The sequence below is a fragment of the Mobula birostris genome, chromosome 4, assembly GCF_030028105.1.
Source record: "Mobula birostris isolate sMobBir1 chromosome 4, sMobBir1.hap1, whole genome shotgun sequence".
Lineage (NCBI taxonomy): Eukaryota > Metazoa > Chordata > Chondrichthyes > Myliobatiformes > Myliobatidae > Mobula > Mobula birostris.
The window spans coordinates 121,739,647-121,763,373 of NC_092373.1; the positions used below are offsets into that span (position 1 = coordinate 121,739,647).

Genomic DNA, 23,727 nt, shown 5'->3' on the forward strand with positions numbered 1-23,727 from the left:
AAATGCCCCAGGTCTCTCTGGGAAGCAGGGGAAGGGATTGCTGGGGAAATGCCCCAGGTCTCTGTGGGAAACAGGGAAAGAGATTGCTGGGGAAATGCCCCAGGTCTCTGTGGGAAACAAGGGAAGGGTTTGCTGAGGAAATGCCCCAGGTCTCTGTGGGAAACAGGGGAAGGGATTGCTGAGGAAATGCCCCAGGTCTCTGTGGGAAACAGGGGAAGAGATTGCTGGGGAAATGCCCCAGGTCTCTGTGGGAAACAGGGGAAGGGATTGCTGAGGAAATGCCCCAGGTCTCTGTGGGAAACAGGGGAAGGGATTGCTGAAGAAATGCCCCAGGTCTCTGTGGGAAACAGGAAGGGATTGCTGAGGAAATGCCCCAGGTCTCTGTGGGAAACAGGGGAAGGGATTGCTGAGGAAATGCCCCAAGTCTCTGTGGGAAGCAGGGGAAGGGATTGCTGGGGAAATGCCCCAGGTCTCTGTGGGAAACAGGGGAAGGGATTGCTGGGGAAATGCCCCAGGTCTCTCTGGGAAGCAGGGGAAGGGATTGCTGGGGAAATGCCCCAGGTCTCTGTGGGAAACAGGGGAAGAGATTGCTGAGGAAATGCCCCAGGTCTCTCTGGGAAGCAGGGGAAGGGATTGCTGGGGAAATGCCCCAGGTCTCTGTGGGAAACAGGGGAAGGGATTGCTGGGGAAATGCCCCAGGTCTCTGTGGGAAACAGGGGAAGGGATTGCTGAGGAAATGCCCCAGGTCTCTGTGGGAAACAGGGGAAGGGATTGCTGAGGAAATGCCCCAGGTCTCTGTGGGAAACAGGAGAAGGGATTGCTGAGGAAATGCCCCAAGTCTCTGTGGGAAACAGGGGAAGGGATTGCTGAGGAAATGCCCCAGATCTCTGTGGGAAACAGGGGAAGGGATTGCTGGGGAAATGCCTGGGTCTCTGTGGGAAACAGGGGAAGGGATTGCTGAGGAAATGCACCAGGTCTCTGTGGGAAGCAGGGGAAGGGATTGCTGGGGAAATGCCCCAGGTCCCTGTGGGAAACAGGGGAAGAGATTGCTGAGGAAATGCCCCAGGTCTCTGTGGGAAGCAGGGGAAGGGATTGCTGGGGAAATGCCCCAGGTCTCTGTGGGAAACAGGGGAAGGGATTGCTGGGGAAATGCCCCAGGTCTCTGTGGGAAACAGGGGAAGGGATTGCTGAGGAAATGCCCCAGGTCTCTGTGGGAAACAGGGGAAGGGATTGCTGGGGAAATGCCCCAGGTCTCTGTGGGAAACAGGGGAAGGGATTGCTGAGGAAATGCCCCAGGTCTCTGTGGGAAACAGGGGAAGGGATTGCTGAAGAAATGCCCCAGGTCTCTGTGGGAAACAGGAAGGGATTGCTGAGGAAATGCCCCAGGTCTCTGTGGGAAACAGGGGAAGGGATTGCTGAGGAAATGCCCCAGGTCTCTGTGGGAAACAGGGGAAGGGATTGCTGAGGAAATGCCCCAAGTCTCTGTGGGAAGCAGGGGAAGGGATTGCTGGGGAAATGCCCCAGGTCTCTGTGGGAAACAGGGGAAGGGATTGCTGGGGAAATGCCCCAGGTCTCTCTGGGAAGCAGGGGAAGGGATTGCTGGGGAAATGCCCCAGGTCTCTGTGGGAAACAGGGAAAGGGATTGCTGGGGAAATGCCCCAGGTCTCTGTGGGAAACAGGGGAAGGGATTGCTGGGGAAATGCCCCAGTTCTCTGTGGGAAACAGGGGAAGGGATTGCTGGGGAAATGCCCCAGGTCTCTCTGGGAAGCAGGGGAAGGGATTGCTGGGGAAATGCCCCAGGTCTCTGTGGGAAACAGGGAAAGGGATTGCTGGGGAAATACCTGGGTCTCTGTGGGAAACAGGAAGTGATTACTGCATCCTTGGCAATGATGTTTGTGCCCTCACTGGCCACAAGAGTAGTGCCAGAGGATTGGAGGTTCAAGAAGAAGAGTAGCAATAACCCTGGGAACTACAGACCTGTCATTCTCACTTCAATGGTGGGCAAATTATTGGAGAAGGTAGAGCAGCAGATGTGCCATATATCGACTTTAGTAAGGTTTTTGATAAAGCTCCCCGTGGTAGGCTCATTCAGAAAGTCAGGAGGCATGGGATCCAGGGAAACTTGGTTGTGTGGATTCAAAGCAGGCAGAGGGTGGTTATAGATGGAACTTATGTTGCCTGGAGGTTAGTGACCAATGTGTTCTGCAGGTATTTCTTGTTCTTGGCATTTCTGCTCTCTGTAATTTTTTTTTTTAATTTCTTGGATGAAGAAGTGGAAGGTTGTGGTTAGTAAGTTTAAAGATGACACCAAAGTTAGTGGAGTTGTGGATAGTGTTAAAAGCATTCATGAGTTACGGTGATGCATCGGTAGGATGCATAGCTGGGCTGAGAAGTGGCACATGGAGTTCAACCCAGAAAAATGTGAAGTGATTCATTTTGAAAGGTCAAATTTGAAGGTTAATGGCAATGTGGAGGAATAGAGAGATCGTGGATCTAGGTCCATAGATCCCTCAAAATTGCCGTGCATCTGAGAGGGTTGTTAATAAGGTGTATAGTGTGATAACCTTTATTGGTCAGGGGACTGAGTTCAAGAGCCTCAAAGTAATGCTGCAGTTGTATAAAACCCCGGTTAGACCACATTTGGAATATTGTGTTCAGTTTGGGTCGTCTCATTATAGGAAGTACATGGAAGGTTTGGAGAGGGTGCAGAGGAGATTTACCAGCATGCTGCCTGGATTAGAGAGCATGTCTTCTGAGCATAGGTTGAGTGAGCTGGAGTTTAACTCTTTGAAGGAAAGAGGGTGAAAGGTGACTTGATAGAATTATACAAGTTAGTAAGAGGCATAGATTGAATGGATAGCCAGAAACATTTTTCGCAGGGCAGAAATAGCTAATACAAGGTGCATAATTTTAGGGTGATTGTGGGGGGATATCAGAGCTAAGTTTTTTTTCACACATGGAGTGCTGAGTGTGTGGGACATCCCCGGTGGTGGTGGTAGAGCCAATTTAGAAACTTTAAGATGGGCACATGGATGAAAGAGAAATGGAAGGCTATCTGGGAGGGAATGATTAGATTGATAACAGAGTAGGTTGAAAGGTCAGCACAACATTGTGGGCTGAAGGGCCTGTACTGAGCTGTAATGTGTTCTGTTCTAATATGACTCACTTTTATTTGTGTCTGTCTACCCTGATAATGAGTGCCATCCCAACCTATGCTCGGGAAACTGTGCATTTAAACTGTGAATTTTTAAATTTTAAACTGCATTTTTTTCACATTTAAACTTTCCATTCCTCCCTAAATTGTGGCCTTGTGCTGTCGATTTTCTTACCTAACAGGCCTCCAGTTTATTTTTCAGACTGCTTGTGGGTGGCACATCAAAAGAAATTGAATGAAATTCTTACAGAAACTGCTTCCAGTTTGCATTTTCAGCGCCTTATCTTGAATAGAATGTAAATGAAGGTTAAGATTTAGGCCTTGACCTTTCAAATTTAAATACTATAACATCAATGTAAAGTGTTGATTCCTTCTATCAAAGCACTAAGAATTAATGAGTAATATTTCATGTTTGGGGTTAGGCAGGGAAAGCAATACAACATGCAACTAAGAATAATTTCATTTTTCATGTCATAGTGGTACAATGAATAGATTACAAAAAATAGAACTAGATCTGCCCCTCAACAGTAGCTCATTTAGAGTCTGCAATAGTTATGCATTGACTCACATTTGCCATACATTACAAGCTAACTCACTCAATGAGCATTTCAGTCTCAATAGTGCTATCAAATTTTTAATTTAAATGAGTGGTAATTCCCATTTCTACACCTCTAATCCAGCCCAATATTGTCAACTTGCTATGCCAGTCATTTCATTGAAATTGGTTTTGTATTTGCTAAAAGTACATTATTTAAAACATTTTTTAAAAATGACATGATGTATACCTCAAAAAGGGTCTCAGCCCAAAATGTCGACAGTTTATCCCTCTCCATAGATGCTGCCTGGCCTGCTGAGTTCCTCCAGCATTTGGTGTGTGTTACTCTGGATTTCCAGCATTTGCAGGGTCTCTTGTGTTTATGACATATATCCAAACTGTTTCCAAACAGTTGTAAGTTAATCACAATATTGTCATTTAAAATGAATACATGAATACTTTAGTGGAAGGTTTGCATAAATGCTGTTAACATGAATCGAGGTGCAACTACTAGGTAAGCCTATTAAACCAGAAGGTTACAGAGCATAATTTCCTAGTTGTCGATCATAACAGAGTGGTCCATAAATCTCAGTTTCAGTTCTATTATGTTTATTTAACAAATGAATCTGAATTCGAGAATTAATGTTTTGGTTTCCTATCTTTGTTTTTAGGGAATATAACTGTTGTTCCAATTTTGAAAACTATTGGTTTAGGCCTTGGAGTTTTAATCTGGGCGGCATTTAATCTCTTGATGGGATGGGCTAGTTCTAGGTAAGTCCAGATAACAAACTGCATTGTCCCAATAATGACATCACTTTTACTTTAGACTGAAAAATATAATTGCCAGTTGAGAATTTTTATTAGGAATGAGTTGATATTTTCCAACTATTGTTCATTCATTCTGGCACTTTGATATTACAGTAACTTTCAGAGGAATTTGAATGTCACTTCACTACAGCTTTGTCCATTGAGTAGCCTTGAAAAATTGCTACAGACTGTATCTGGGATTAATTAGTGTATGAAAGTGAATGTTTAGTTATTGTTTGTACTGAGATGCAGTTGACATGATTAGGTAGAGGCCAGATGTTTCTTCATTCTAAGTGAAAGAGGCAATTGTTGGGTCTAACAGTCCTGAGCCAGGGTTACTGTCAGGACTGGAAACTTTCCCTCCTCACCCAGCGGATAAGGCAGAACAAGCTCCGTACTGTGAATAAGCCTCGGAAAATATATCTTTAGGCACTGGCTCTAGTAACTTCTGGCACCTTGTGCCTGCCATCTATCAAAGACTGAAAAACAGGTATTTTAAAAAATACTGTAAATATTAAGGATGTTAATAATTATATATTTAATTAAAACTAGTAATTAAAAGCAATAAAATAAAATTAGTACAACACTTATCTGCATTTAATGTTTTCCAAAAAGTTAGTGAGTTTATTTAAATGAATGGGGTATGGAATCGAAGAGCAGGAGAATATTGCTTCACCCACATACCTCACTACTTAAATCACATACTGAGTGCTGCACACAGATTTGGTCATCAAATTATAAGAGTGATGCAATTGCACTGGAGAAGTACCCAGGGATTTTGCAAGGAATTTTCCAGAGCTGGAATATTTCAGGTATGAGGAAAGTTTAGATAAGCTCTGGTTCTTTTCCTTGGATCAGACAAGGCTGATGAGTTAATTGATGAGATGTCAAGCTAGGGTAACTGGGACAAATCTGTTTCCTTAACAAAGCGCTCAAAAGACAAGAGCCATGGAATGTAAAATAATTGGAAGAGCGATTAGAGGGAGAAGAGGAAATATTGTTGTACCCATGGTAATAGATTTATGGGACATATGGCATGGTCGTGGCAGAAATCCACATTATATTTAAATGATACTGTGATGTGCAGGAATAGCTGAGACTGGTGAGCCTGACATCAGTAGTAGGAAAGTTATTGGAAGGTGTTCTAAGGGACCAGATATATAAGTATTTGGATAGACAGGGACAGATGATGGATAGTCAACGTGGCTTTGTGCATGGTTAGTCATGTCTAACCAATCTTAGAGTTTTTCAAGGAAGTTACCAGGAAAGTGATGAAGGCAAGGCAGATGTTGAGTACATGGACTTTAGCAAGGCTTTTGACAAGGTTCCGCATGGGAGGTTGGTCAAGAAGGTTCAGTCGCTTGGTATTCAAGTTGAAGTAGTAAATTGGATTATTGGCTTTGCAGAATAAGACAGAGTGGTTGTAGACGGTTGCCTTCCTGACTAAAGGCTTGTGACTAGTGAAGCGTTGCAGGGATCAGTGCTGGGTCTGTTGTTGTTTGTCATCTATATCAACGATTTGGATGATAATGTGGTAAACTGGATCAGCAAATTTACAGATGACACCAAGATTGGGAGTGTGGTGGACAACAAGGAAGACTCAAATCTTTCAGTGGGATCTGGACCAGCTGGAAAAAATGGGCTGAGAAATGGCAGGTGGAATTTAGTGCAGACAAGTGTGAGTTATTGCATTTTGGGAGGACCAACCAGGGTAGGTCTTACAGTGAGCAGTAGGATACTGAGGAGTGTGGTAGAACAGAGGGATCTGGGAATACAGACACATAATTCCTTGAAAATGGCTTGGCAAGTAGATAGGGTCATAAAGTTATTGACAAATTGCCCTTCATAAATCAATGTATTGAGCACAGGAGTTGGGATGTTATGTTGAAATTGTATAAGACATTGGTGAGGCCTAATTTGGAGTATTGTACGCAATTTTGGTCACCTACCGACAAGGAAGATGTAAATAAGATTGAAAGAGTGCAGAGAAAATTTATAAGGATGTTGCTGGGACTGGAGGACCTGAGTTATAGGGAAAGGCTGAATAAATGAGGACTTTATTCCCTAGAACGTAGAAGAATGAGGAGAGATTTGACAGAGGTGCAGTATGCAAAATTATGAGGAGTATGGATCGGGTAAATGCAAGCAGGCATTTTCCACTGAACAGCTACGAAAGGTCATGAGTTAAGAGTGAAAGGTGAAAAGTTTAAGGGGAATATGGGGGGTAACTTTTTCACTCAGAGGGTGGTGAGAGTGTGGAACAAGCTGCCAGTGCAAGTGGTTGGTGTAGGGTGGACTTCAGCATTTAATCGAAATTTGGATATGTACATGGATGAGAGGGATATGGAGACCTGCGGTCTGGGTGCAGGTCGATGGGACTAGGCAGGTGAATGGTTCAACACAGACTAGATGAGCCAAATGGCCTGTTTCTGTGCTGTAGTGTTCTATGACTCTATAATAATGGATGTAGTGCTGGAAGGTGGAATTGGGCTCAGAAACTATCTTGACCAGCATAGAACCATGGTGAACTGGTCTCAGGTGTCATAATTGTTGCATGACTCCAAGATATTGACATCACAGGTTTATGGTAAAGAAACTTAAAAATGAATTAGAACTGTTAATTTATCCCTGAAATATAATTTGAACCATTTCTAAATTGGTGATATGAACATGTGGAGACTAGTTCTGTGGGCTATGACCACTGTGTGTGAAGTGAATTGGGCAGGTGAAGTGAATTTCTGTCTCTCTGGGTATTAGCTTATATACAAAATGATTGACTTGTTTCCCCTTTAAATACATAGTAATTACTTCAGTTAATAAACATGTTTTGTATAGTAAATGAATATACCAAGCTGGCAGTGAAAGTGTGTGCGGTTCTGAAAGATTGAGGCCAACATCCAGAACTCTCTGTTCTTGGGTGTACTTTCCCTGCATTGCAATCCTTCATCGCCTAGGGAGAATAACATTCTCGACAGTGTGAAGGAGAACTTTGGATTTGTGTGTACAACTAATGTTATGTAAATACAGAACGTACAAAATAAATTGACGTTTACATCTGGCAGTTTCTGTTTTTGGGTTAAGTCCCATGAGGCTTCATATTAGTCTGCATTAGGTATATAAAAATATTTCCACGAATAACAGCTTGAATTAGTTTCAGCCATACACAATATTCAGAGTCTTTCTCTAACAACACAGAATAACAATCTGTGCGGAACGGCCAGTCAGAATAAAGTTAACCTAATTTGTTTCTCATTGAGCCATCTAGGTTGGAGTAGATTTTATTTAACAAATGGAGTTCCAACGTATATGAATCTCTAATCAGAGTTCTTGCTTACATTGGAAAGTGGGATAAATTGTAGATTTTTGCTAAAGATATCCGAGGAGCAGTTATTTTGAATTGGGGAAACATAGAAATTAAAATTACTATTTTAGATTATATTTCAATGTGTAGAGCCACGAGCAACAACGCCTCCTTCTACTACCCATTGTGTTTGCCCCTATTCCTTCTTCACCTTTCCAGCCTATCACCTCCCTGCTTCCCCTCCCCCGCCCCTTTTTCTTTCCCCTTACTGGTTTTTCAGTTGGAACCTACCAGCCTTCTCCTTCCCACCCTCCCCCCACCTTCTTTATAGGGCCTCTGCCCCTTCCCTCTACAGTCCTGGTGAAGGGTTCTGGCCCGAAACATTGACTGATCGCTTCCACAGATGCTGCCCGACCTGCTGAGTTCCTCCAGCATGTTGTGAGTGTTGCTTTGACCCCAGCATCTGCAGAGTATTTTGTGTTTACGAAAATTATATCTTTTGTTAGAAGTACAGGACAGTAGTCAACATCTTCATTAATTTAGCAGTTGAACTATTGCCCCCATGCAAGATTGAATCACAGCCTTGTAACGTGGAGACAGTGAATTCACTATCAGCATTTGAAGATAACGTAATGCAGTTTACTATTTCCACAGGCCAGCAATGTTATTGCTTACAAGCAACACACATCAAAGTTGCTGGTGAACGCAGCAGGCCAGGCAGCATCTGTAGGAAGAGGTGCAGTCGACGTTTCAGGCCGAGACCCTTCGTCAGGACTAACTGAAGGAAGAGTGAGTAAGGGATTTGAAAGTTGGAGGGGGAGATCCAAAATGATAGGAGAAGACAGGAGGGGGAGGGATAGAGCCAAGAGCTGGACAGGTGATAGGCAAAAGGGATACGAGAGGATCATGGGACAGTCTTCTCCTATCATTTTGGATCTCTCCCTCCCCCTCCAACTTTCAAATCTCTTACTCACTCTTCCTTCAGTTAGTCCTGACGAAGGGTCTCAGCCTGAAACGTCGACTGCACCTCTTCCTACAGATGCTGCCTGGCCTGCTGCGTTCACCAGCAACTTTGATGTGTGTTGCTTGAATTTCCAGCATCTGCAGAATTCCTGTTGTTAACGTTATTGCTTATTTTGGTTTATCAAAGCAAAACCGATGTGAGAGGGCCTAGGGGAGGAGTGGTGAGTGCATGAGAAAGTGGAAGTGAGGATTTTAAAAAGCACTATTGCAAACACTAGTAAGTATCCATAATTGCTGGTGAACGCAGCAGGCCAGGCAGCATCTCTAGGAAGAGGTACAGTCGACGTTTCAGGCCGAGTCCCCCAGGATGCTGCCTGGCCCGCTGTGTTCACCAGCAACTTTGATGTGTGTTGCTTGAATTCCAGCATCTGCAGAATTCCTCGTGTTTGCAAAGTATCCATAATTGCTTTGAAGCCATTGTATCCTGAGATGATTATAATCAATTTTTGGCTTCTGCTGCCACCAAGTGGTCCATAGAAGTATTTTCTCTCTGAAAGGCAGTTTACTTGAAGGGCAGCAGAGGTGGAATTAAACAATCAAGGAAAGCTTGCAAATTTATTTTCTAAAACATTATGGATATTAGAGTCATATATGATCTTCAATTGTATTTATTTATATCAAAATTGGCCCATCAGACTTTAGCGTGTGGGCACTGAGCAACTTTGACTTTGCCTTCTTGACAGTTTCGGGAGGAGGATCCAAAATCCCTGACCATCTGGCCACTGCCCCAGTACAAATCTGCATGAGTTTGGTTGATTCATGATTGCCCTCAATTCAGGAGAGATAAGGGTAATTAATAAAGACCACCCATGCATGAATAAAAACAAACTGTTGGTTCATCCTCTACTTCTATTTTGCATTTATTTTTTGTTTCTGTACTTGGAGTTCTGCATAACACTAAGGGGCAGAAGACGCTGGTGGGAGTTGTGTACAGGCCACCTAACAGTAGTAGTGAGGTCGGAGATGGTACTAAACAGGAAATTAGAAACGTGTGCAATAAAGGAACAGCAGTTATAATGGGTGACTTCAATCTACATATAGATTGGGTGAACCAAATTGGTAAGGGTGCTGAGGAAGAGGATTTCTTGGAATGTATGCGGGATGGTTTTTCGAACCAACTAGAGAGCAGGCTATTCTAGACTGGGTATTGAGCAATGAGGAAGGGTTAATTAGCAATCTTGTCGTGAGAGGCCCCTTGGGTAAGAGTGACTATAATATGGTGGAATTCTTCATTAAGATGGAGAGTGACATAGTTAATTCAGAAACAAAGGTTCTGAACTTAAAGGAGGGTAACTTTGAAGGTATGAGACGTGAATTAGCGAAGATAAACTGGCAAATGACACTTAAAGTGTTGACGGTGGATATGCAATGGCAAGCATTTAAAGATCGCACGGATGAACTACAACAATTGTTCATCCCAGTTTGGCAAAAAAATAAATCAAGGAAGGTAGTGCACCCGTGGCTGACAAGAGAAATTAGGGATAGTATCAATTCCAAAGAAGCAGCATACAAATTAGCCAGAGAAAGTGGCTCACCTGAGGACTGGGAGAAATTCGGAGTCCAGCAGAGGAGGACAAAAGGCTTAATTAGGAAAGGGGAAAAAGATTATGAGAGAAAACTGGCAGGGAACATAAAAAGTGACTGTAAAAGCTTTTATGGATATGTGAAAAGAAAAAGATTGGTTAAGACAAATGTAGGTCCCCTACAGACAGAAACAGGTGAATTGATTATGGGGAGCAAGGACATGGCAGATCAATGGAATAACTACTTTGGTTCTGTCTTCACTAAGGAGGACATAAATACTCTTCCAGAAATAGTAGGGGTCAGAGGGTCCAGTGAGATGGAGGAACTGACGAAAATACATGTTAGTAGGGAAGTGGTGTTAGGTAAATTGAAGGGATTAAAGGCAGATAATTCCCCAGGGCCAGATCGTCGGCATCCCAGAGTGCTTAAGGAAGTAGCCCAAGAAATAGTGGATGCATTAGTGATAATTTTTCAAAACTCTTTAGATTCTGGATTAGTTCCTGAGGATTGGAGGGTGGCTAATGCAACCTGCCTTTTAAAAAAGGAGGGAGAGAGAAACTGGAGAACGATAGACCGGTTAGCTTAACATCGGTGGTGGGGAAAATGCTAGAGTCAGTCATCAAAGATGTCATAACAGCACATTTGGAAAGTGGTGAAATCATCGGACAAAGTCAGCATGGATATGTGAAAGGAAAATCATGTCTGACGAATCTCATAGAATTTTTTGAGGATGTAACTAGTAGAGTGGATAGGGGAGAACCAGTGGATGTGGTATATTTGGATTTTCAAAAGGCTTTTGACAAGGTCCCACACAGGAGATTACTGTGCAAACTTAAAGTATATGGTATTGGGGGTAAGGTATTGATGTGGATAGAGAATTGGTTGGCAGCTCAGGAAGCAAAGAGTGGGAATAAACGGGACCTTTTCAGAATGGCAGGCAGTGTCTAGTGGGGTACCGCAAGGCTCAGTGCTGGGACCCCAGTTGTTTACAATATATATTAATGACTTAGGTGAGGGAATTAAATGCAGCATCTCCAAGTTTGCAGATGACACGAAGCTGGGCAGCAGTGTTAGCTGTGAGGAGGATGCTAAGAGGATGCAGGGTGACTTGGATAGGTTAGGTGAGTGGGCAAATTCATGGCAGATGCAATTTAATGTGGATAAATGTGAGGTTATCCACTTTGGTGGCAAAAATAGGAAAACAGATTATTATCTGAACGGTAGCCGATTAGGAAAAGGGGAGGTACAACGAGACCTGAGTGTCATTATACACCAGTCATTGGTACATGCAGGTACAGCAGGCGGTGAAAAAGGCCAATGGTATGCTGGCATTCATAGCAAGAGGATTTGAGTACAGGAGCAAGGAGGTACTACTGCAGTTGTACAAGGCCTTGGTGAGACCACACCCGGAGTATTTTGTGCAGTTTTGGTCCCCTAATCTGAGGAAAGACATCCTTGCCATTGAGGGAGTACAAAGAAGGTTCACCAGATTGATTCCTGGGATGGCAGGACTTTCATATGATGAAAGACTGGATCGGCTAGGCTTATACTCATTGGAATTTAGAAGATTGAGGGGGGATCTTATTGAAATGTATAAAATCCTAAAGGGATTGGACAGGCTAGATGCAGGAAGATTGTTCCAGATGTTGGGAAAGTCCAGAACGAGGGGTCACAGTTTGAGGATAAAGGGGAAGCCTTTTAGGACCGAGATGAGGAAAAACTTCTTCACACAGAGAGTGGTGAATCTGTGGAATTCTCTGCCACAGGAAACAGTTGAGGCCAGTTCATTGGCTATATTTAAGAGGGAGTTAGATATGGCCCTTGTGGCTAAAGGGATCAGGGGGTATGGAGGGAAGGCTGGTACAGGGTTCTGAGTTGGATGATCAGCCATGATCATACTGAATGGCGGTGCAGGCTCGAAGGGCCGAATGGCCTACTCCTGCACCTATTTTCTATGCTTCTATGTTTCTTTCTTACTCTCACATCTACTTCTTTGCTCATATTAAATGCTTTCTCTTGGTAATGATTTTACTCTTCCAGCCATCAATTTCCTTTGAAGCACAACCCATTCTGAATTGCCGTGGTTGAATTTTTGTATATTGCTCTCTGTATATTGACACTGTTACGGTCCAGAGAAGTTGCTGTTACCTCCAAAACAAAAGTTAATTTCTGAAAACAAAAACTTCCATTCTACTGACTTATTTCGGGTGTTGATAATATGAAAGCCATGGAAGACTGCAGTTGAAAACCAATGATATGAGCTCCTCCATAATCTTCAACTTGCTGTTGAACCTGGTGGTTCCCATAATAAGAGCTCCCATTGAAACTGCGTAAAATCCAAGCACATATTCGCCCAACAGATGGATTTGTCTGATAGATAAATGGAGATTAGTACAACTATCTTTTATTTCAACAGTTGCAACCCTGGAAATTTGAAATTCTACTCTTCAAATTGTTGAGATTCTACTGTTTAAATTATTCCTGTAAAACGGTCCATTGCTGGACGTAATAGACTTCTTAGTGAAAACTTTGATCTTCAACTGAAAAATGACAACTGTGTTTCTTTCAGTTATGTGAGATAGTTTATTAATGTCTTTCAATAGTCTAAACAAATGTATTACCTAGGCTGGTTTAGCCCTTAAATTTTTTTCATAGGACCTTCATCTCTAGGGCTACTAAAATCCAAATAGCTTAGTATCCAGCTATATCCCAAAGTTTTGTTTAAGCATAGTATTAATGGTAAGACTCTTGGCAGTGTGGAGGATCAGAGGGATCTTGGGGTCCGAGTCCATAGGATGCTCAAAGCAGCTGCGCAGGTTGACTCTGTGGTTAAGAAGGCATACAGTGTATTGGCCTTCATCAATCACGGAATTGAATTTAGGAGCCGAGAGGTAATGTTGCAGCTATATAGGACCCTGGTCAGACCCCACTTGGAGTACTATGCTCAGTTCTGGTCACCTCACCACAGGAAGGATGTGGAAACCATTGAAAGGGTGCAGAGGAGACTTACAAGGATGTTGCCTGGATTGGGGAGCATGCCTTATGAAAACAGGTTGAGTGAATTCGGCCTTTTCTCCTTGGAGCAACAGAGGATGAGAGGTGACCTGATAGAGGTGTATAAGATGATGAGAGGTATTGATCGTGTGGATAGTCAGAGGCTTTTTCCCAGGGCTGAAATGGCTGCCACAAGAGGACACAGGTTTAAGGTGCTTGGGAGTAGGTACAGAGGAGATGTCATGGGTAAGTTTTTTACGCAGAGAGTGGTGAGTGCGTGGAATGAGCTGCCAGCAACGGTGGTGGAGGCAGATATGATAGGGTCTGTTAAGAGACTTTTGGATAGGTACATGGAGCTTAGGAAAATAGAGGGCTATGAGTAACCCTAGTAATTTCTAAGGTGGGGACATGTTCGGTACAACTTTGTGGGCCGAAGGGCCTGTACTGTGCTGTATGATTTCTATGTCTATAAATGTTACTTGACACCTGATTAGTTCCAAGGGTTTAGATGGGGCAGAATTTGTTAAGTGTGTCCAGGATGGATTCCTGTCACAGTATGTGGACAGGCCGACCAGGGGGAATGCCATACTAGATCTAGTACTAGGTAATGAACCGGGTCAGGTCACAGATCTCTCAGTGGGTGAGCATCTGGGGGACAGTGACCACCGCTCCCTGGCCTTTATAATTATCATGGAAAAGGGTAGAATCAAAGAGGACAGGAAAATTTTTAATTGGAGAAAGGCAAATTATGAGGCTATAAGGCTAGAACTTGCAGGTGTGAATTGGGATGATGTTTTTGCAGGGAAATGTACTATGGACATGTGGTCGATGTTTAGAGATCTCTTGCAGGATGTAAGGGATAAATTTGTCCCGGTGAGGAAGATAAAGAATGGTAGGGTGAAGGAACTATGGGTGACAAGTGAGGTGGAAAATCTAGTCAGGTGGAAGAAGGCAGCATACATGAGGGTTAGGAAGCAAGGATCAGATGGGTCTATTGAGGAATATAGGGAAGCAAGAAAGGAGCTTAAGAAGGGGCTGAGAAGAGCAAGAAGGGGGCATGATAAGGCCTTGGTGAGTAGGGTAAAGGAAAACCCCAAGGCATTCTTCAATTATGTGAAGAAAAAAAAGATGACAGGAGTGAAGGTAGGACCGATTAGAGATAAAGGTGAGAAGATGTGTCTGGAGGCTGTGGAAGTGAGCGAGGTCCTCAATGAATACTTCTCTTCGGTATTCACCAATGAGAAGGAACTTGATAATGGTGAGGACAATATGAGTGAGGTTGATGTTCTGGAGCATGCTGATATTAAGGGAGAGGAGGTGTTGGAGTTGTTAAAATACATTAGGACAGATAAGTCCCCGGAGCCTGACGGAATATTCCCCAGGCTGCTCCACGAGGCGAGAGAAGAGATTGCTGAGCCTCTGGCTAGGATCTTTATGTCCTCATTGTCCACGGGAATGGTACCGGAGGATTGGAGGGAGACGAATGTTGTTCCCTTGTTCAAAAAAAGTAGTAGGGATAGTCCAGGTAATTATAGACCAGTGAGCCTTACGTCTGTGGTGGGAAAGCTGTTGGAAAAGATTCTTAGAGATAGGATCTATAGGCATTTAGAGAATCATGGTCTGATCAGGGACAGTCAGCATGGCTTTGTGAAGGGCAGATCGTGTCTAACAAGCCTGATAGAGTTCTTTGAGGAGGTCACCAGGCATATAGATGAGGGTAGTGCAGTGGATGTGATCCATATGGATTTTAGTAAGGCATTTGACAAGGTTCCACATGGTAGGCTTATTCAGAAAGTTAGAAGGCATGGGATCCAGGGAAGTTTGGCCAGGTGGATTCAGAATTGGCTTGCCTGCAGAAGGCAGAGGGTGGTGGTGGAGGGAGTACATACAGATTGGAGGATTGTGACTAGTAGTGTCCCACAAGGATCTGTTCTGGGACCTCTACTTTTCGTGATTTTTATTAACGACCTGGATGTGGGGGTAGAAGGGTGGGTTGGCAAGTTTGCAGATGACACAAAGGTTGGTGGTGTTGTAGATAGTGTAGAGGATTGTCAAAGATTGCAGAGAGACATTGATAGGATGCAGAAGTGGGCTGAGAAGTGGCAGATGGAGTTCAACACGGAGAAATGTGAGGTGGTACACTTTAGAAGGACAAACTCCAAGGCAGAGTACAAAGTAAATGGGAGGATAATTGGTAGTGTGGAGGAGCAGAGGGATCTCAGGGTACATGTCCAAGGTCCCTGAAAGTTGCCTCACAGGTAGATAGGGTAGTTAAGAAAGCTTATGGGGTGTTAGCTTTCATAAGTCAAGGGATAGAGTTTAAGAGTCGCAATGTAATGATGCAGCTCTATAAAACTCTGGTTAGGCCACACTTGGAGTACTGTGTCCAGTTCTGGTCGCCTCACTATAGGAAAGATGTGGAAGTATTGGAAAGGGTACAGAGGAGATTTACCAGGATACTGCCTGGTTTAGAAAGTATGCATTATGATCAGAGATTAAGGGAGCTAGGGCTTTACTCTTTGGAGAGAAGGAGGATGAGAGGAGACATGATAGAGGTGTACAAGATAATAAGAGGAATAGATAGAGTGGATAGCCAGCGCCTCTCCCCCAGGGCACCACTGCTCGATACAAGAGGACATGGCTTTAAGGTAAGGGGTGGGAAGTTCAAGGGGGATATTAGAGGAAGGTTTTTTACTGAGAGAGTGGTTGGTGCGTGAAATGCACTGCCTGAGTCAGTGGTGGAGGCAGATACACCAGTGAAGTTTAAGGGACCACTAGACAGGTATATGGAGGAATCTAAGGTGGGGGCTTATATGGGAGGCAGGGTTTGAGGGTCAGCACAACACTGTGGGCCGAAGGGCCTGTACTGTGCTGTACTATTCTATGTTCTATGTTCACCAGCACAACTATATACTTAAGATCTGTTTTTGAATGTAGAAAACATTTGTACCATTTTTGTATTCCTGCTTTGATTGCTATCATATATTTCCTCTGTTGTGGATCACTGTTCAACATGTCCAGAAGGTAATTAAGCCATTTCTTGGCTACAAGAGAGATTTCTCAATTACGTAATAACTTTAATTTTCAGTAATTAGTTTTTTAGTAAAATGAACTCCTAAATGTCCTTGAAACCCCAGATAAATACCTGCTTAATGTTCGTTGGCTGATCCACTTCTGAAAAACTAGTACTGGAAATCTAATAATCTTTGGAATATTATTACTACTATGAATATTTAAAAACAACCAAATTCTTTGTTATTCAGGTGATAATTATAATACCATTTTCTAACTGATATGTCATTTTCAGAACCTAGTAGATGCAACGTGGTTTCTTCATTTTGTTAACTTTTCAAAACCTACTGAGTAAAAGCAAATTTAGATCGGATAATGCTTCAAAGTTCAACTTCAGTTTTAATGTGATTCTATTGATTCAGCTTCAAATGGTTGTAGTTCAAATGTTCAATCGTTCACAAGTGTTCTAACTGCACTGTATAATTTGTTTCAGATTTGGTTGGTTTGGAATTGACCCTGAGGAAGTTGCAAAACCTTACTTAAACTACACTGGGGCTGCTCTGGCTTTCTTAAGGTAAACCTGTTCAGACAACTCCCATGAAATAAGAGGAATTGTTACAGTTTGTATTCTTTTCCTGGATTTGTATGATCTGCTTTGTTCTTGAAACAAGATTTGCTATTTTAAAAATAATTGTGATTCCTATTTCATTCTTTTATATCAGAAGTGATCTTGTTTATACAAAACCAAAACCATTGACTCATTTGCTGTAGTCCAACTTAGTTGCAAACTTGAAGATTAATTTGAAGATATTTAGAACTTGGAAATATATTTTTCTGTAAAATATTAATCTACTTATTTTTTTATTTTAGTGCTATTATATATTTCTTTGTCAAAAGTGATGTAAGTTCTCCAAACACATCTGAATCAACAGGTCCACTTCTGCTTGACAGTGTAAGTAACTACTCTGAGGGAAAGAGTAACTCACCAAAAACTTATGCATCATTTAGATTAACATTGAAATTCAAGTTATAGCCAAATCATTTATGCTGATAAGGCATAAAGTGCACTAACAATTTTCCCTGGATGTTATTTAGGTATTTATAACAATGTTGTGAATAAAGTTATTTGTGAAAAAACCATTAATATAATGATCTTGAGTTGTGACATTCACAGAACAGCATTGGTGCTTCCTCGTGCGACACTGTGCTATGTCACTTTCAGTGTAGCAAACTTAATCATTTTTCATCAGTTGCAGACATGTCGTCTCACAGCTTCACAGCTGAGTAATCTTTTCAGGCAAGTATCAGCATCCCTCCACCCAGAAGACAATGCTGCTACTTAGCAACACGTTAGTAGAATGCTCCCGAGGTTACTCGATGGGCTAAATTGTACTTGATCTGCCCCACTCCCTAAACTCACCAGCACCTTCCCTTGTGGTTTTACTGCCCCAGCACATGCTTTTTGCCAGCTGATGCTATGGATATGTAGTCCAAAGCTTACTGTTCTGGCCTCTCAAGTTCTTTTTGTATGCAATTTGTTTTGTCTGTACAAACATTACTTCCTGTACATAAGCTTTTTTTTATAACATTTCCTGCTCAGGTTAATTCAGATTTCAATTTGAGCCCACATGGTGGAAAGACATTTATCTCCATCCCTTCTTTATTTACCCTTCAACTGCAACATTTTTCACAAGAATTTCTCATTTAAAAACTGGAAGAAAGCTTCTTGTTCAGATGATTTTTTTAAATTCCCTGCCCAGCATTGTACACAATGCACTACAGGGGCAGTAGAGTGAAAGTACAGTCGGCCCTGCTTATCCGCGAGGGATTGGTTCCGGGACCCCTCGTGGATACCAAAAAACGTGAATGCTCAAGTCCCTTATTCCACCTGTCTCAATGCCGTGGACCTTAGGACCCAGCAGAACCCCGGACCTTATTTAACCTGTCTCAGTGCAGTGGACATTAGGACCCGGCAGTGGAGCTCTGAATCCGCAGTGTTTCTGTTTGCGAAAATAATCACAATCGCGATTGAAAATAAAGTGGAAATAATAAAGCAATTGGAAAGAGGTGAAACGCCATCAATCATTGGAAAAGTGTTAAGCTACAGCGGTCAACGATCGGAACAATTTTAAAGGATAACGTGAGAAAAGCCCTGCCCCGATTAAAGCTACAATTATTACTAAGCAACGCAGTGGTTTAATTATTGGGTTTTGGGATTTTGAGTTTTTGATGCTCCACATCAACCTGGTAGGGATGGAGAGCGTGCTCAGGAGCGGTCTGTCAGTGGATCGGACTCGGGAATTTCTGTTCCCGAGGCCGGCGCTGAAACATACGAATTCAGAAATTCCCGAGTTCAATTATTGTGAATTTCATCATTAGCATCTGCCTTCATTGAGTGGTCAGTCCCGGGCACTGGGAAGTGGTCCACTTTTTCTGTGACCTTACTGTGGACCTTTATGGTTGGACGGTGACAGTAGGTTGGTTGGGAACTTCTGATTTGTAGACGGAAGACCTGTTTTCTACTATGCTTCAGTGAACAAGTTGGCATTTGTTTGAGCTCAGTTTCTGCATGTATGTACAAGTGATATCTGTCTACTACAAAGCGATTACTGAAGTTGGAAGTGGATTTCTGTGGGCAAACAAATTTGAGAAGGATGCTTCAAACTCCATCTCGCTTGACAGAGTTGTTTCAAAAACAAAATTGTACCATTATTAATTCTAGATTACTAATGAATGCAAGGACTCCTTATACACACATTCTCAGTCAAAGATATCCCTTTGCTTCCACAGATGCTGGTTGGCCCATTGAGTTCTTTCAGTAGTTTCCAGCTAATCAGCTGCATTTTGAAATCTCAGTTTTAAAAATTTTTTTAAAAGATATTTTTAAGATTCATTTACCTCTGAGGTATACAGAGTTCGTAACAGGCACGTGGGTTGTTGTTAAGTATTTAAACACACAGCAAAAAGTTGAGTAAGAAGGATCCTTTATGTGTTGCAAAGTTGATATGGCAAATATTGTTTTCTTGCTCTGCATTTAATTGTGTTATTACTTTCTTCTGTTATGAAAATCATGTTACAAGAACTTTTCTGAATTTACATTGTGGCTTAATAATTTTAAGTTGTGTGAATGTTGTATGATGGACTTGCCTCCATATCTATTCAAATGTCCCATGCTTTTCCACCCATGCCTCACTTTATCCACCACCAGCTTGAACACATAAGAAACATTTTTAAGGATAACTGCATAAAATGTTTTTATAATTTGACTTTTTGATTTTGAATTTTTGAAAGCTCTATTTCTATTTATCCCTTTTTTAATGAGTTAAACTGTTGGTTGAGGTTTAATGTTAATTTTGACAAGCCTAACAATTTTTCTTTACTAAATGTAGAATATAAATGCAGATGGAGAAAGGACGTTGACAGATGCATCCTGGGTAGACAAACTAAGCCCACTGAAGAAAAGGCTTGTGTAAGTATTATTGACGTACATTTCCAAATAATCTCAGCTGTCATGTTTCAACATTTACTGCTTCAAGTCCTTTAGACAAATCCAGCTTTCAGATAATGATCTAAAATTATTCTTCAAAATTTTGTAGCTTGGAGGTACGCCGCACAGAAAATGGAATTAACTGTATGTCAGAACTCTGGTTTATTTTCTTTTAAAACGTGTTTTACATTTATTAAGCAGACAATCATGTCTTGCATTATAATCTCCCAAAGGAGATTTGCAGAGATCAGAAATGCTTTTTTTTTTTTGCAAATATGTGAATGCACAGTGCATGTAGGTCCTACTGAAAAGACATGTCCAAATTTTGGATATAAAGTCATAGGACAAAGAGATAGAAGAAGGCCATATCTTTCCTCTAAACTACTGCACCATTCAATAATAGAATCTGATCTTAGTCATAATTTGTCTTTTGTGTAGTCCCTTGACTGCTCTTTACTCCAAAAATTTAAGCTGGAATATATTCAGTGACTCAACTTCACAGAATTCTCTAAGTTAGCAAGAAGAAATTCCTCCTCCACCCTGACTTAAACAGTTAATCCTTATTCTGAACCTAAGCTTTCCCCTTGAAGTGAAAGATCCTACCTTGCCAAATCCTTTTGGAAGCTTATGGTTGCTCGAGACCCTTCTGAACTCCCAAGAAAATAGGTCCAATATGCCCAGGCTTTCCTCATATGCAACCCATTCAGCCCAGAAGTCAACTTGTGAATTTCTTCTAAACTGCCTCTGAAGTACATGTATTGCTACCAAGGTAAGGAGACCAAAACTGTAAGTCTGTTTTGAGTGTGATTATGCCAGTGCTGGGTACAGTTGTAGCAAGATTTTAAATTCTCAGAATTCATTCCCCTTGTTGTAGATGCAAAGATTCATTTCCTTTCTGATTACTATGCTGTACCTGCTTTCATTTATGAACTTGCACAGATTTCTCTATACCGCAGTATTCTGTAGTCTCTCTATTTACACTTTCATCTTCTTTTCTATTTGTCCTATCAAAATAAATAATTTCAAATTCCCCATATTTTGTTCCACTTAATCTAGTGATATCCTATTATCAGACTGTGTTTTCTTCACAACTTCCTTTCCTGTATCATCAGCATTTTTTTGTATTTCTTTTGGTCCCTTCAACTATGTCGTCAATATAGATTGTAAAAAGCTGAGGTCCAAGTACTGATCTGTGGAGCATCCCAATAACTGCATTTAACTATTAGAAAGAAAAACAAAATGCTGCCAGAACTTGGCACCTCTTTGCATGCATCTCCAAAAGGAATCATTAAGTATTCCTGTTTAGGACTACTATAGCTGATATCCACAGTCACGACTATGGGTACTTCAGTCAACAATGTTGTTGAAGACATTTTAAAAATCTGTCGAATCTCAAAATTGGCAGACTAAGGATGCAGGTGTTGTTTCCAAAGGGAACAATCCAAAGTCTGCAATCCAGAATCAGTCAGTTTCTGGGCTACAAGTAAGGTCAAAACACAGGGCCCGAAGGCCACCACTCCCTACCATCCTGCTGGCTAATGTACAGTCTGTGGAAAATAAAATTAAAGAGCGCAATATTGCAATACCAGAGGAACATCAGAGAATGCTGTGTACTTGGTTTCACAGACACATGGCTGACCCCAGCATTCCAGACGCAGTGCTGCATTCCAAGGGTTTTACTGTCCACCACATGGATCAAACAGCAGAGTCACGTAAAGGTGGGCTGTTGGAGCAGAGTTTGCTTCATGATTAACTCATCATGGTGCACAGATGTGGCGATTTTTTGTCTCAGTCTTGCTCCCCAACCTGGAACATCTAGTAGTCAGGGGTCCATTTTATCTGCTGAAGGAGCTTTCTGCTGTCATCCTGATGGTGGTGTACATTCCACCCCTGGCCAACATCAGGCAGGCACTGGAGAAACTGAGCATCATGGTCATGGAACTGTGTACCCTAATACCTTCTCAATCATCTGGGCGATTTCAACCAGGTCACCTTGAAGAAGTCTCTGATCAACTAACACCACCATATCACTGTGGAACCATAGGAGCCAACACACTTGACCACTGTTATACCACCATTAAGAATGCTTACCATGCCATCCTATGCCCGCACTTCGGAAAGTCAGATCACCTGGCTGTACTTCTCCACCCAGTGTACAGGCAGAGACTAAGGACCACAACACTGGTGGTGATGACCACAAAGGTGTGGTCAAGGGAGACGGAGGAGTGCTTAAAGGGCTCCTTTGAATTGGTGGACTGGACCATATTCAGGGATTCATTTTTGGATCTGAATAAATATGCCACAGTTATCATCAGCTTCATAAAGATGTGTGTGGATGAGTGTATGTCTTCGAGAACATACCAGTCATACACAAACCATAAGCCGTAAGCACAAACCATAACTCCTCATCTTTTTTTATCTCCAGTCCTGCTGGAGGTTCTCGGCCCAAAACGTCAACTGTACTTTTTCCCATCGATGCTGCCTGGCCTGCTGAGTTCCTCCAGCACTTTGTGTGTGTGTTGCTTGGATTTCCAGCATCTGCAGATTTTCTCTTAGCCATGGATAAACCAGGAGATTTGCCATCTGCTGAGATCTAGATCCATGACTTTCTAAGCCAGTGATCCAGAATTCTACAAGAAGTCTGGGTATGACCTATGGAAGTCTGTTTTAAGAACGAGAAAACAATTCCAATTGAAGTTAGAGACGGAATCGGATTCATATCAGCTTTGGCAGAGTTTGCAGACCATTCTTCCGCAGGGCAAAACCTAATATCATAAATGGCTCCACTTCTTTCTGTTCACAGCCACACCACCACCACTTTCCTTCATCTGGCAGAACTGGCCCTCACCCTCAACAATTTTTCCTTCAGCTCCTCCCACTTTCTCCAGTCTCGAGGGGTAGCCATGGACACCTGCATGGGCCCCAGCTCTGCCTGCGTTTTTGTTGGCTACACAAAACAGTTCATGTTCGAAACCTTCCCCAGTCATGTTCCCCAACTCTTCCTCCACTACATTGATGACTGTATTGGTGCTGCTTCGTGCACCCATGCTGAGCTCAACAATTTCATCAACTTTGACTCTAACCTCCACCCTGCCTTTAAATTCACTTGGTCCATTTCTGACACCTCTCCCCTTTCTCAATCTCTCTGTCTTCATCTCTGGAGACAAATTGTCAACCAACATCTTTTAAAAACCTAACAATTCCAGTGGCTGTCCTGACTATACCTCTACCTACCATCTCCTGTAAAAATGCTATTCCCTAGTCTCAGTTCCTTCATCTCCTCTGCAACAGTTCCCAGGAGATCAGAAATGTCCTCCTTCAAAGAACAGGGTTTCCCTTCCACCACTATTGATGCTACCCTCACCCGCATCCCCTCCATTCTCCAAACACTCTCACTCACCCCATCTTCCTGCCGCCCTCACACTGATAGAGTTCCTCTTGTCATTTGTACCTCCACATCTAACACATCATTCTCCACAACTTCTATCTCCAAAGGGTTTCTACCACCAAGCACCCCCCCCCCCACCCTCTGGCTTTCCATAGGGATCGCTCCCTCTATAATTCCCTTATCCATTCATCCCTCCCCACTAATCTCCCTGTCCTGGCACATAGCTCTGCAAGCAGCCCAAGTGCTGCACCTGCCCATTCACCTCCTCCCTCACCTCCATTCAGAGCCCCAGACAGTCTTTCCAGGTGAGGCAAAACTTCACCTGCAAATCTCCGGGCTCACCTATTGTGTCTGGTGCTCCCAACCTGGCCTCGTCTACATTGGTGAGACCCGTCATAAATTGGGGGACCAATTCGTAGAGCACCTCCACTCCATCCACCGAAAGCAGAACTTCCCGGAGGCCAAATATTTTAATTCTGATTGCCATTCCCGTTCTGACATG

General features: G+C 42.6%; 1 protein-coding gene across 5 annotated transcripts in view; it reads left to right on the plus strand.

Moving 5' to 3' along the window:
• tmem144b (transmembrane protein 144b) overlaps positions 1-23,727 on the plus strand; it is a 64,771-nt gene that overhangs the window by 19,312 nt on the left and 21,732 nt on the right. For all 5 annotated transcript variants that reach the window (XM_072255994.1, XM_072255993.1, XM_072255991.1 and 2 more), the window contains 4 exons: positions 4,361-4,460; positions 16,844-16,924; positions 17,221-17,302; positions 19,740-19,819. In XM_072255994.1, coding sequence (XP_072112095.1) covers positions 4,361-4,460; positions 16,844-16,924; positions 17,221-17,302; positions 19,740-19,819 — 343 coding nt within the window. The remainder of the gene's footprint in view (positions 1-4,360; positions 4,461-16,843; positions 16,925-17,220; positions 17,303-19,739; positions 19,820-23,727) is intronic.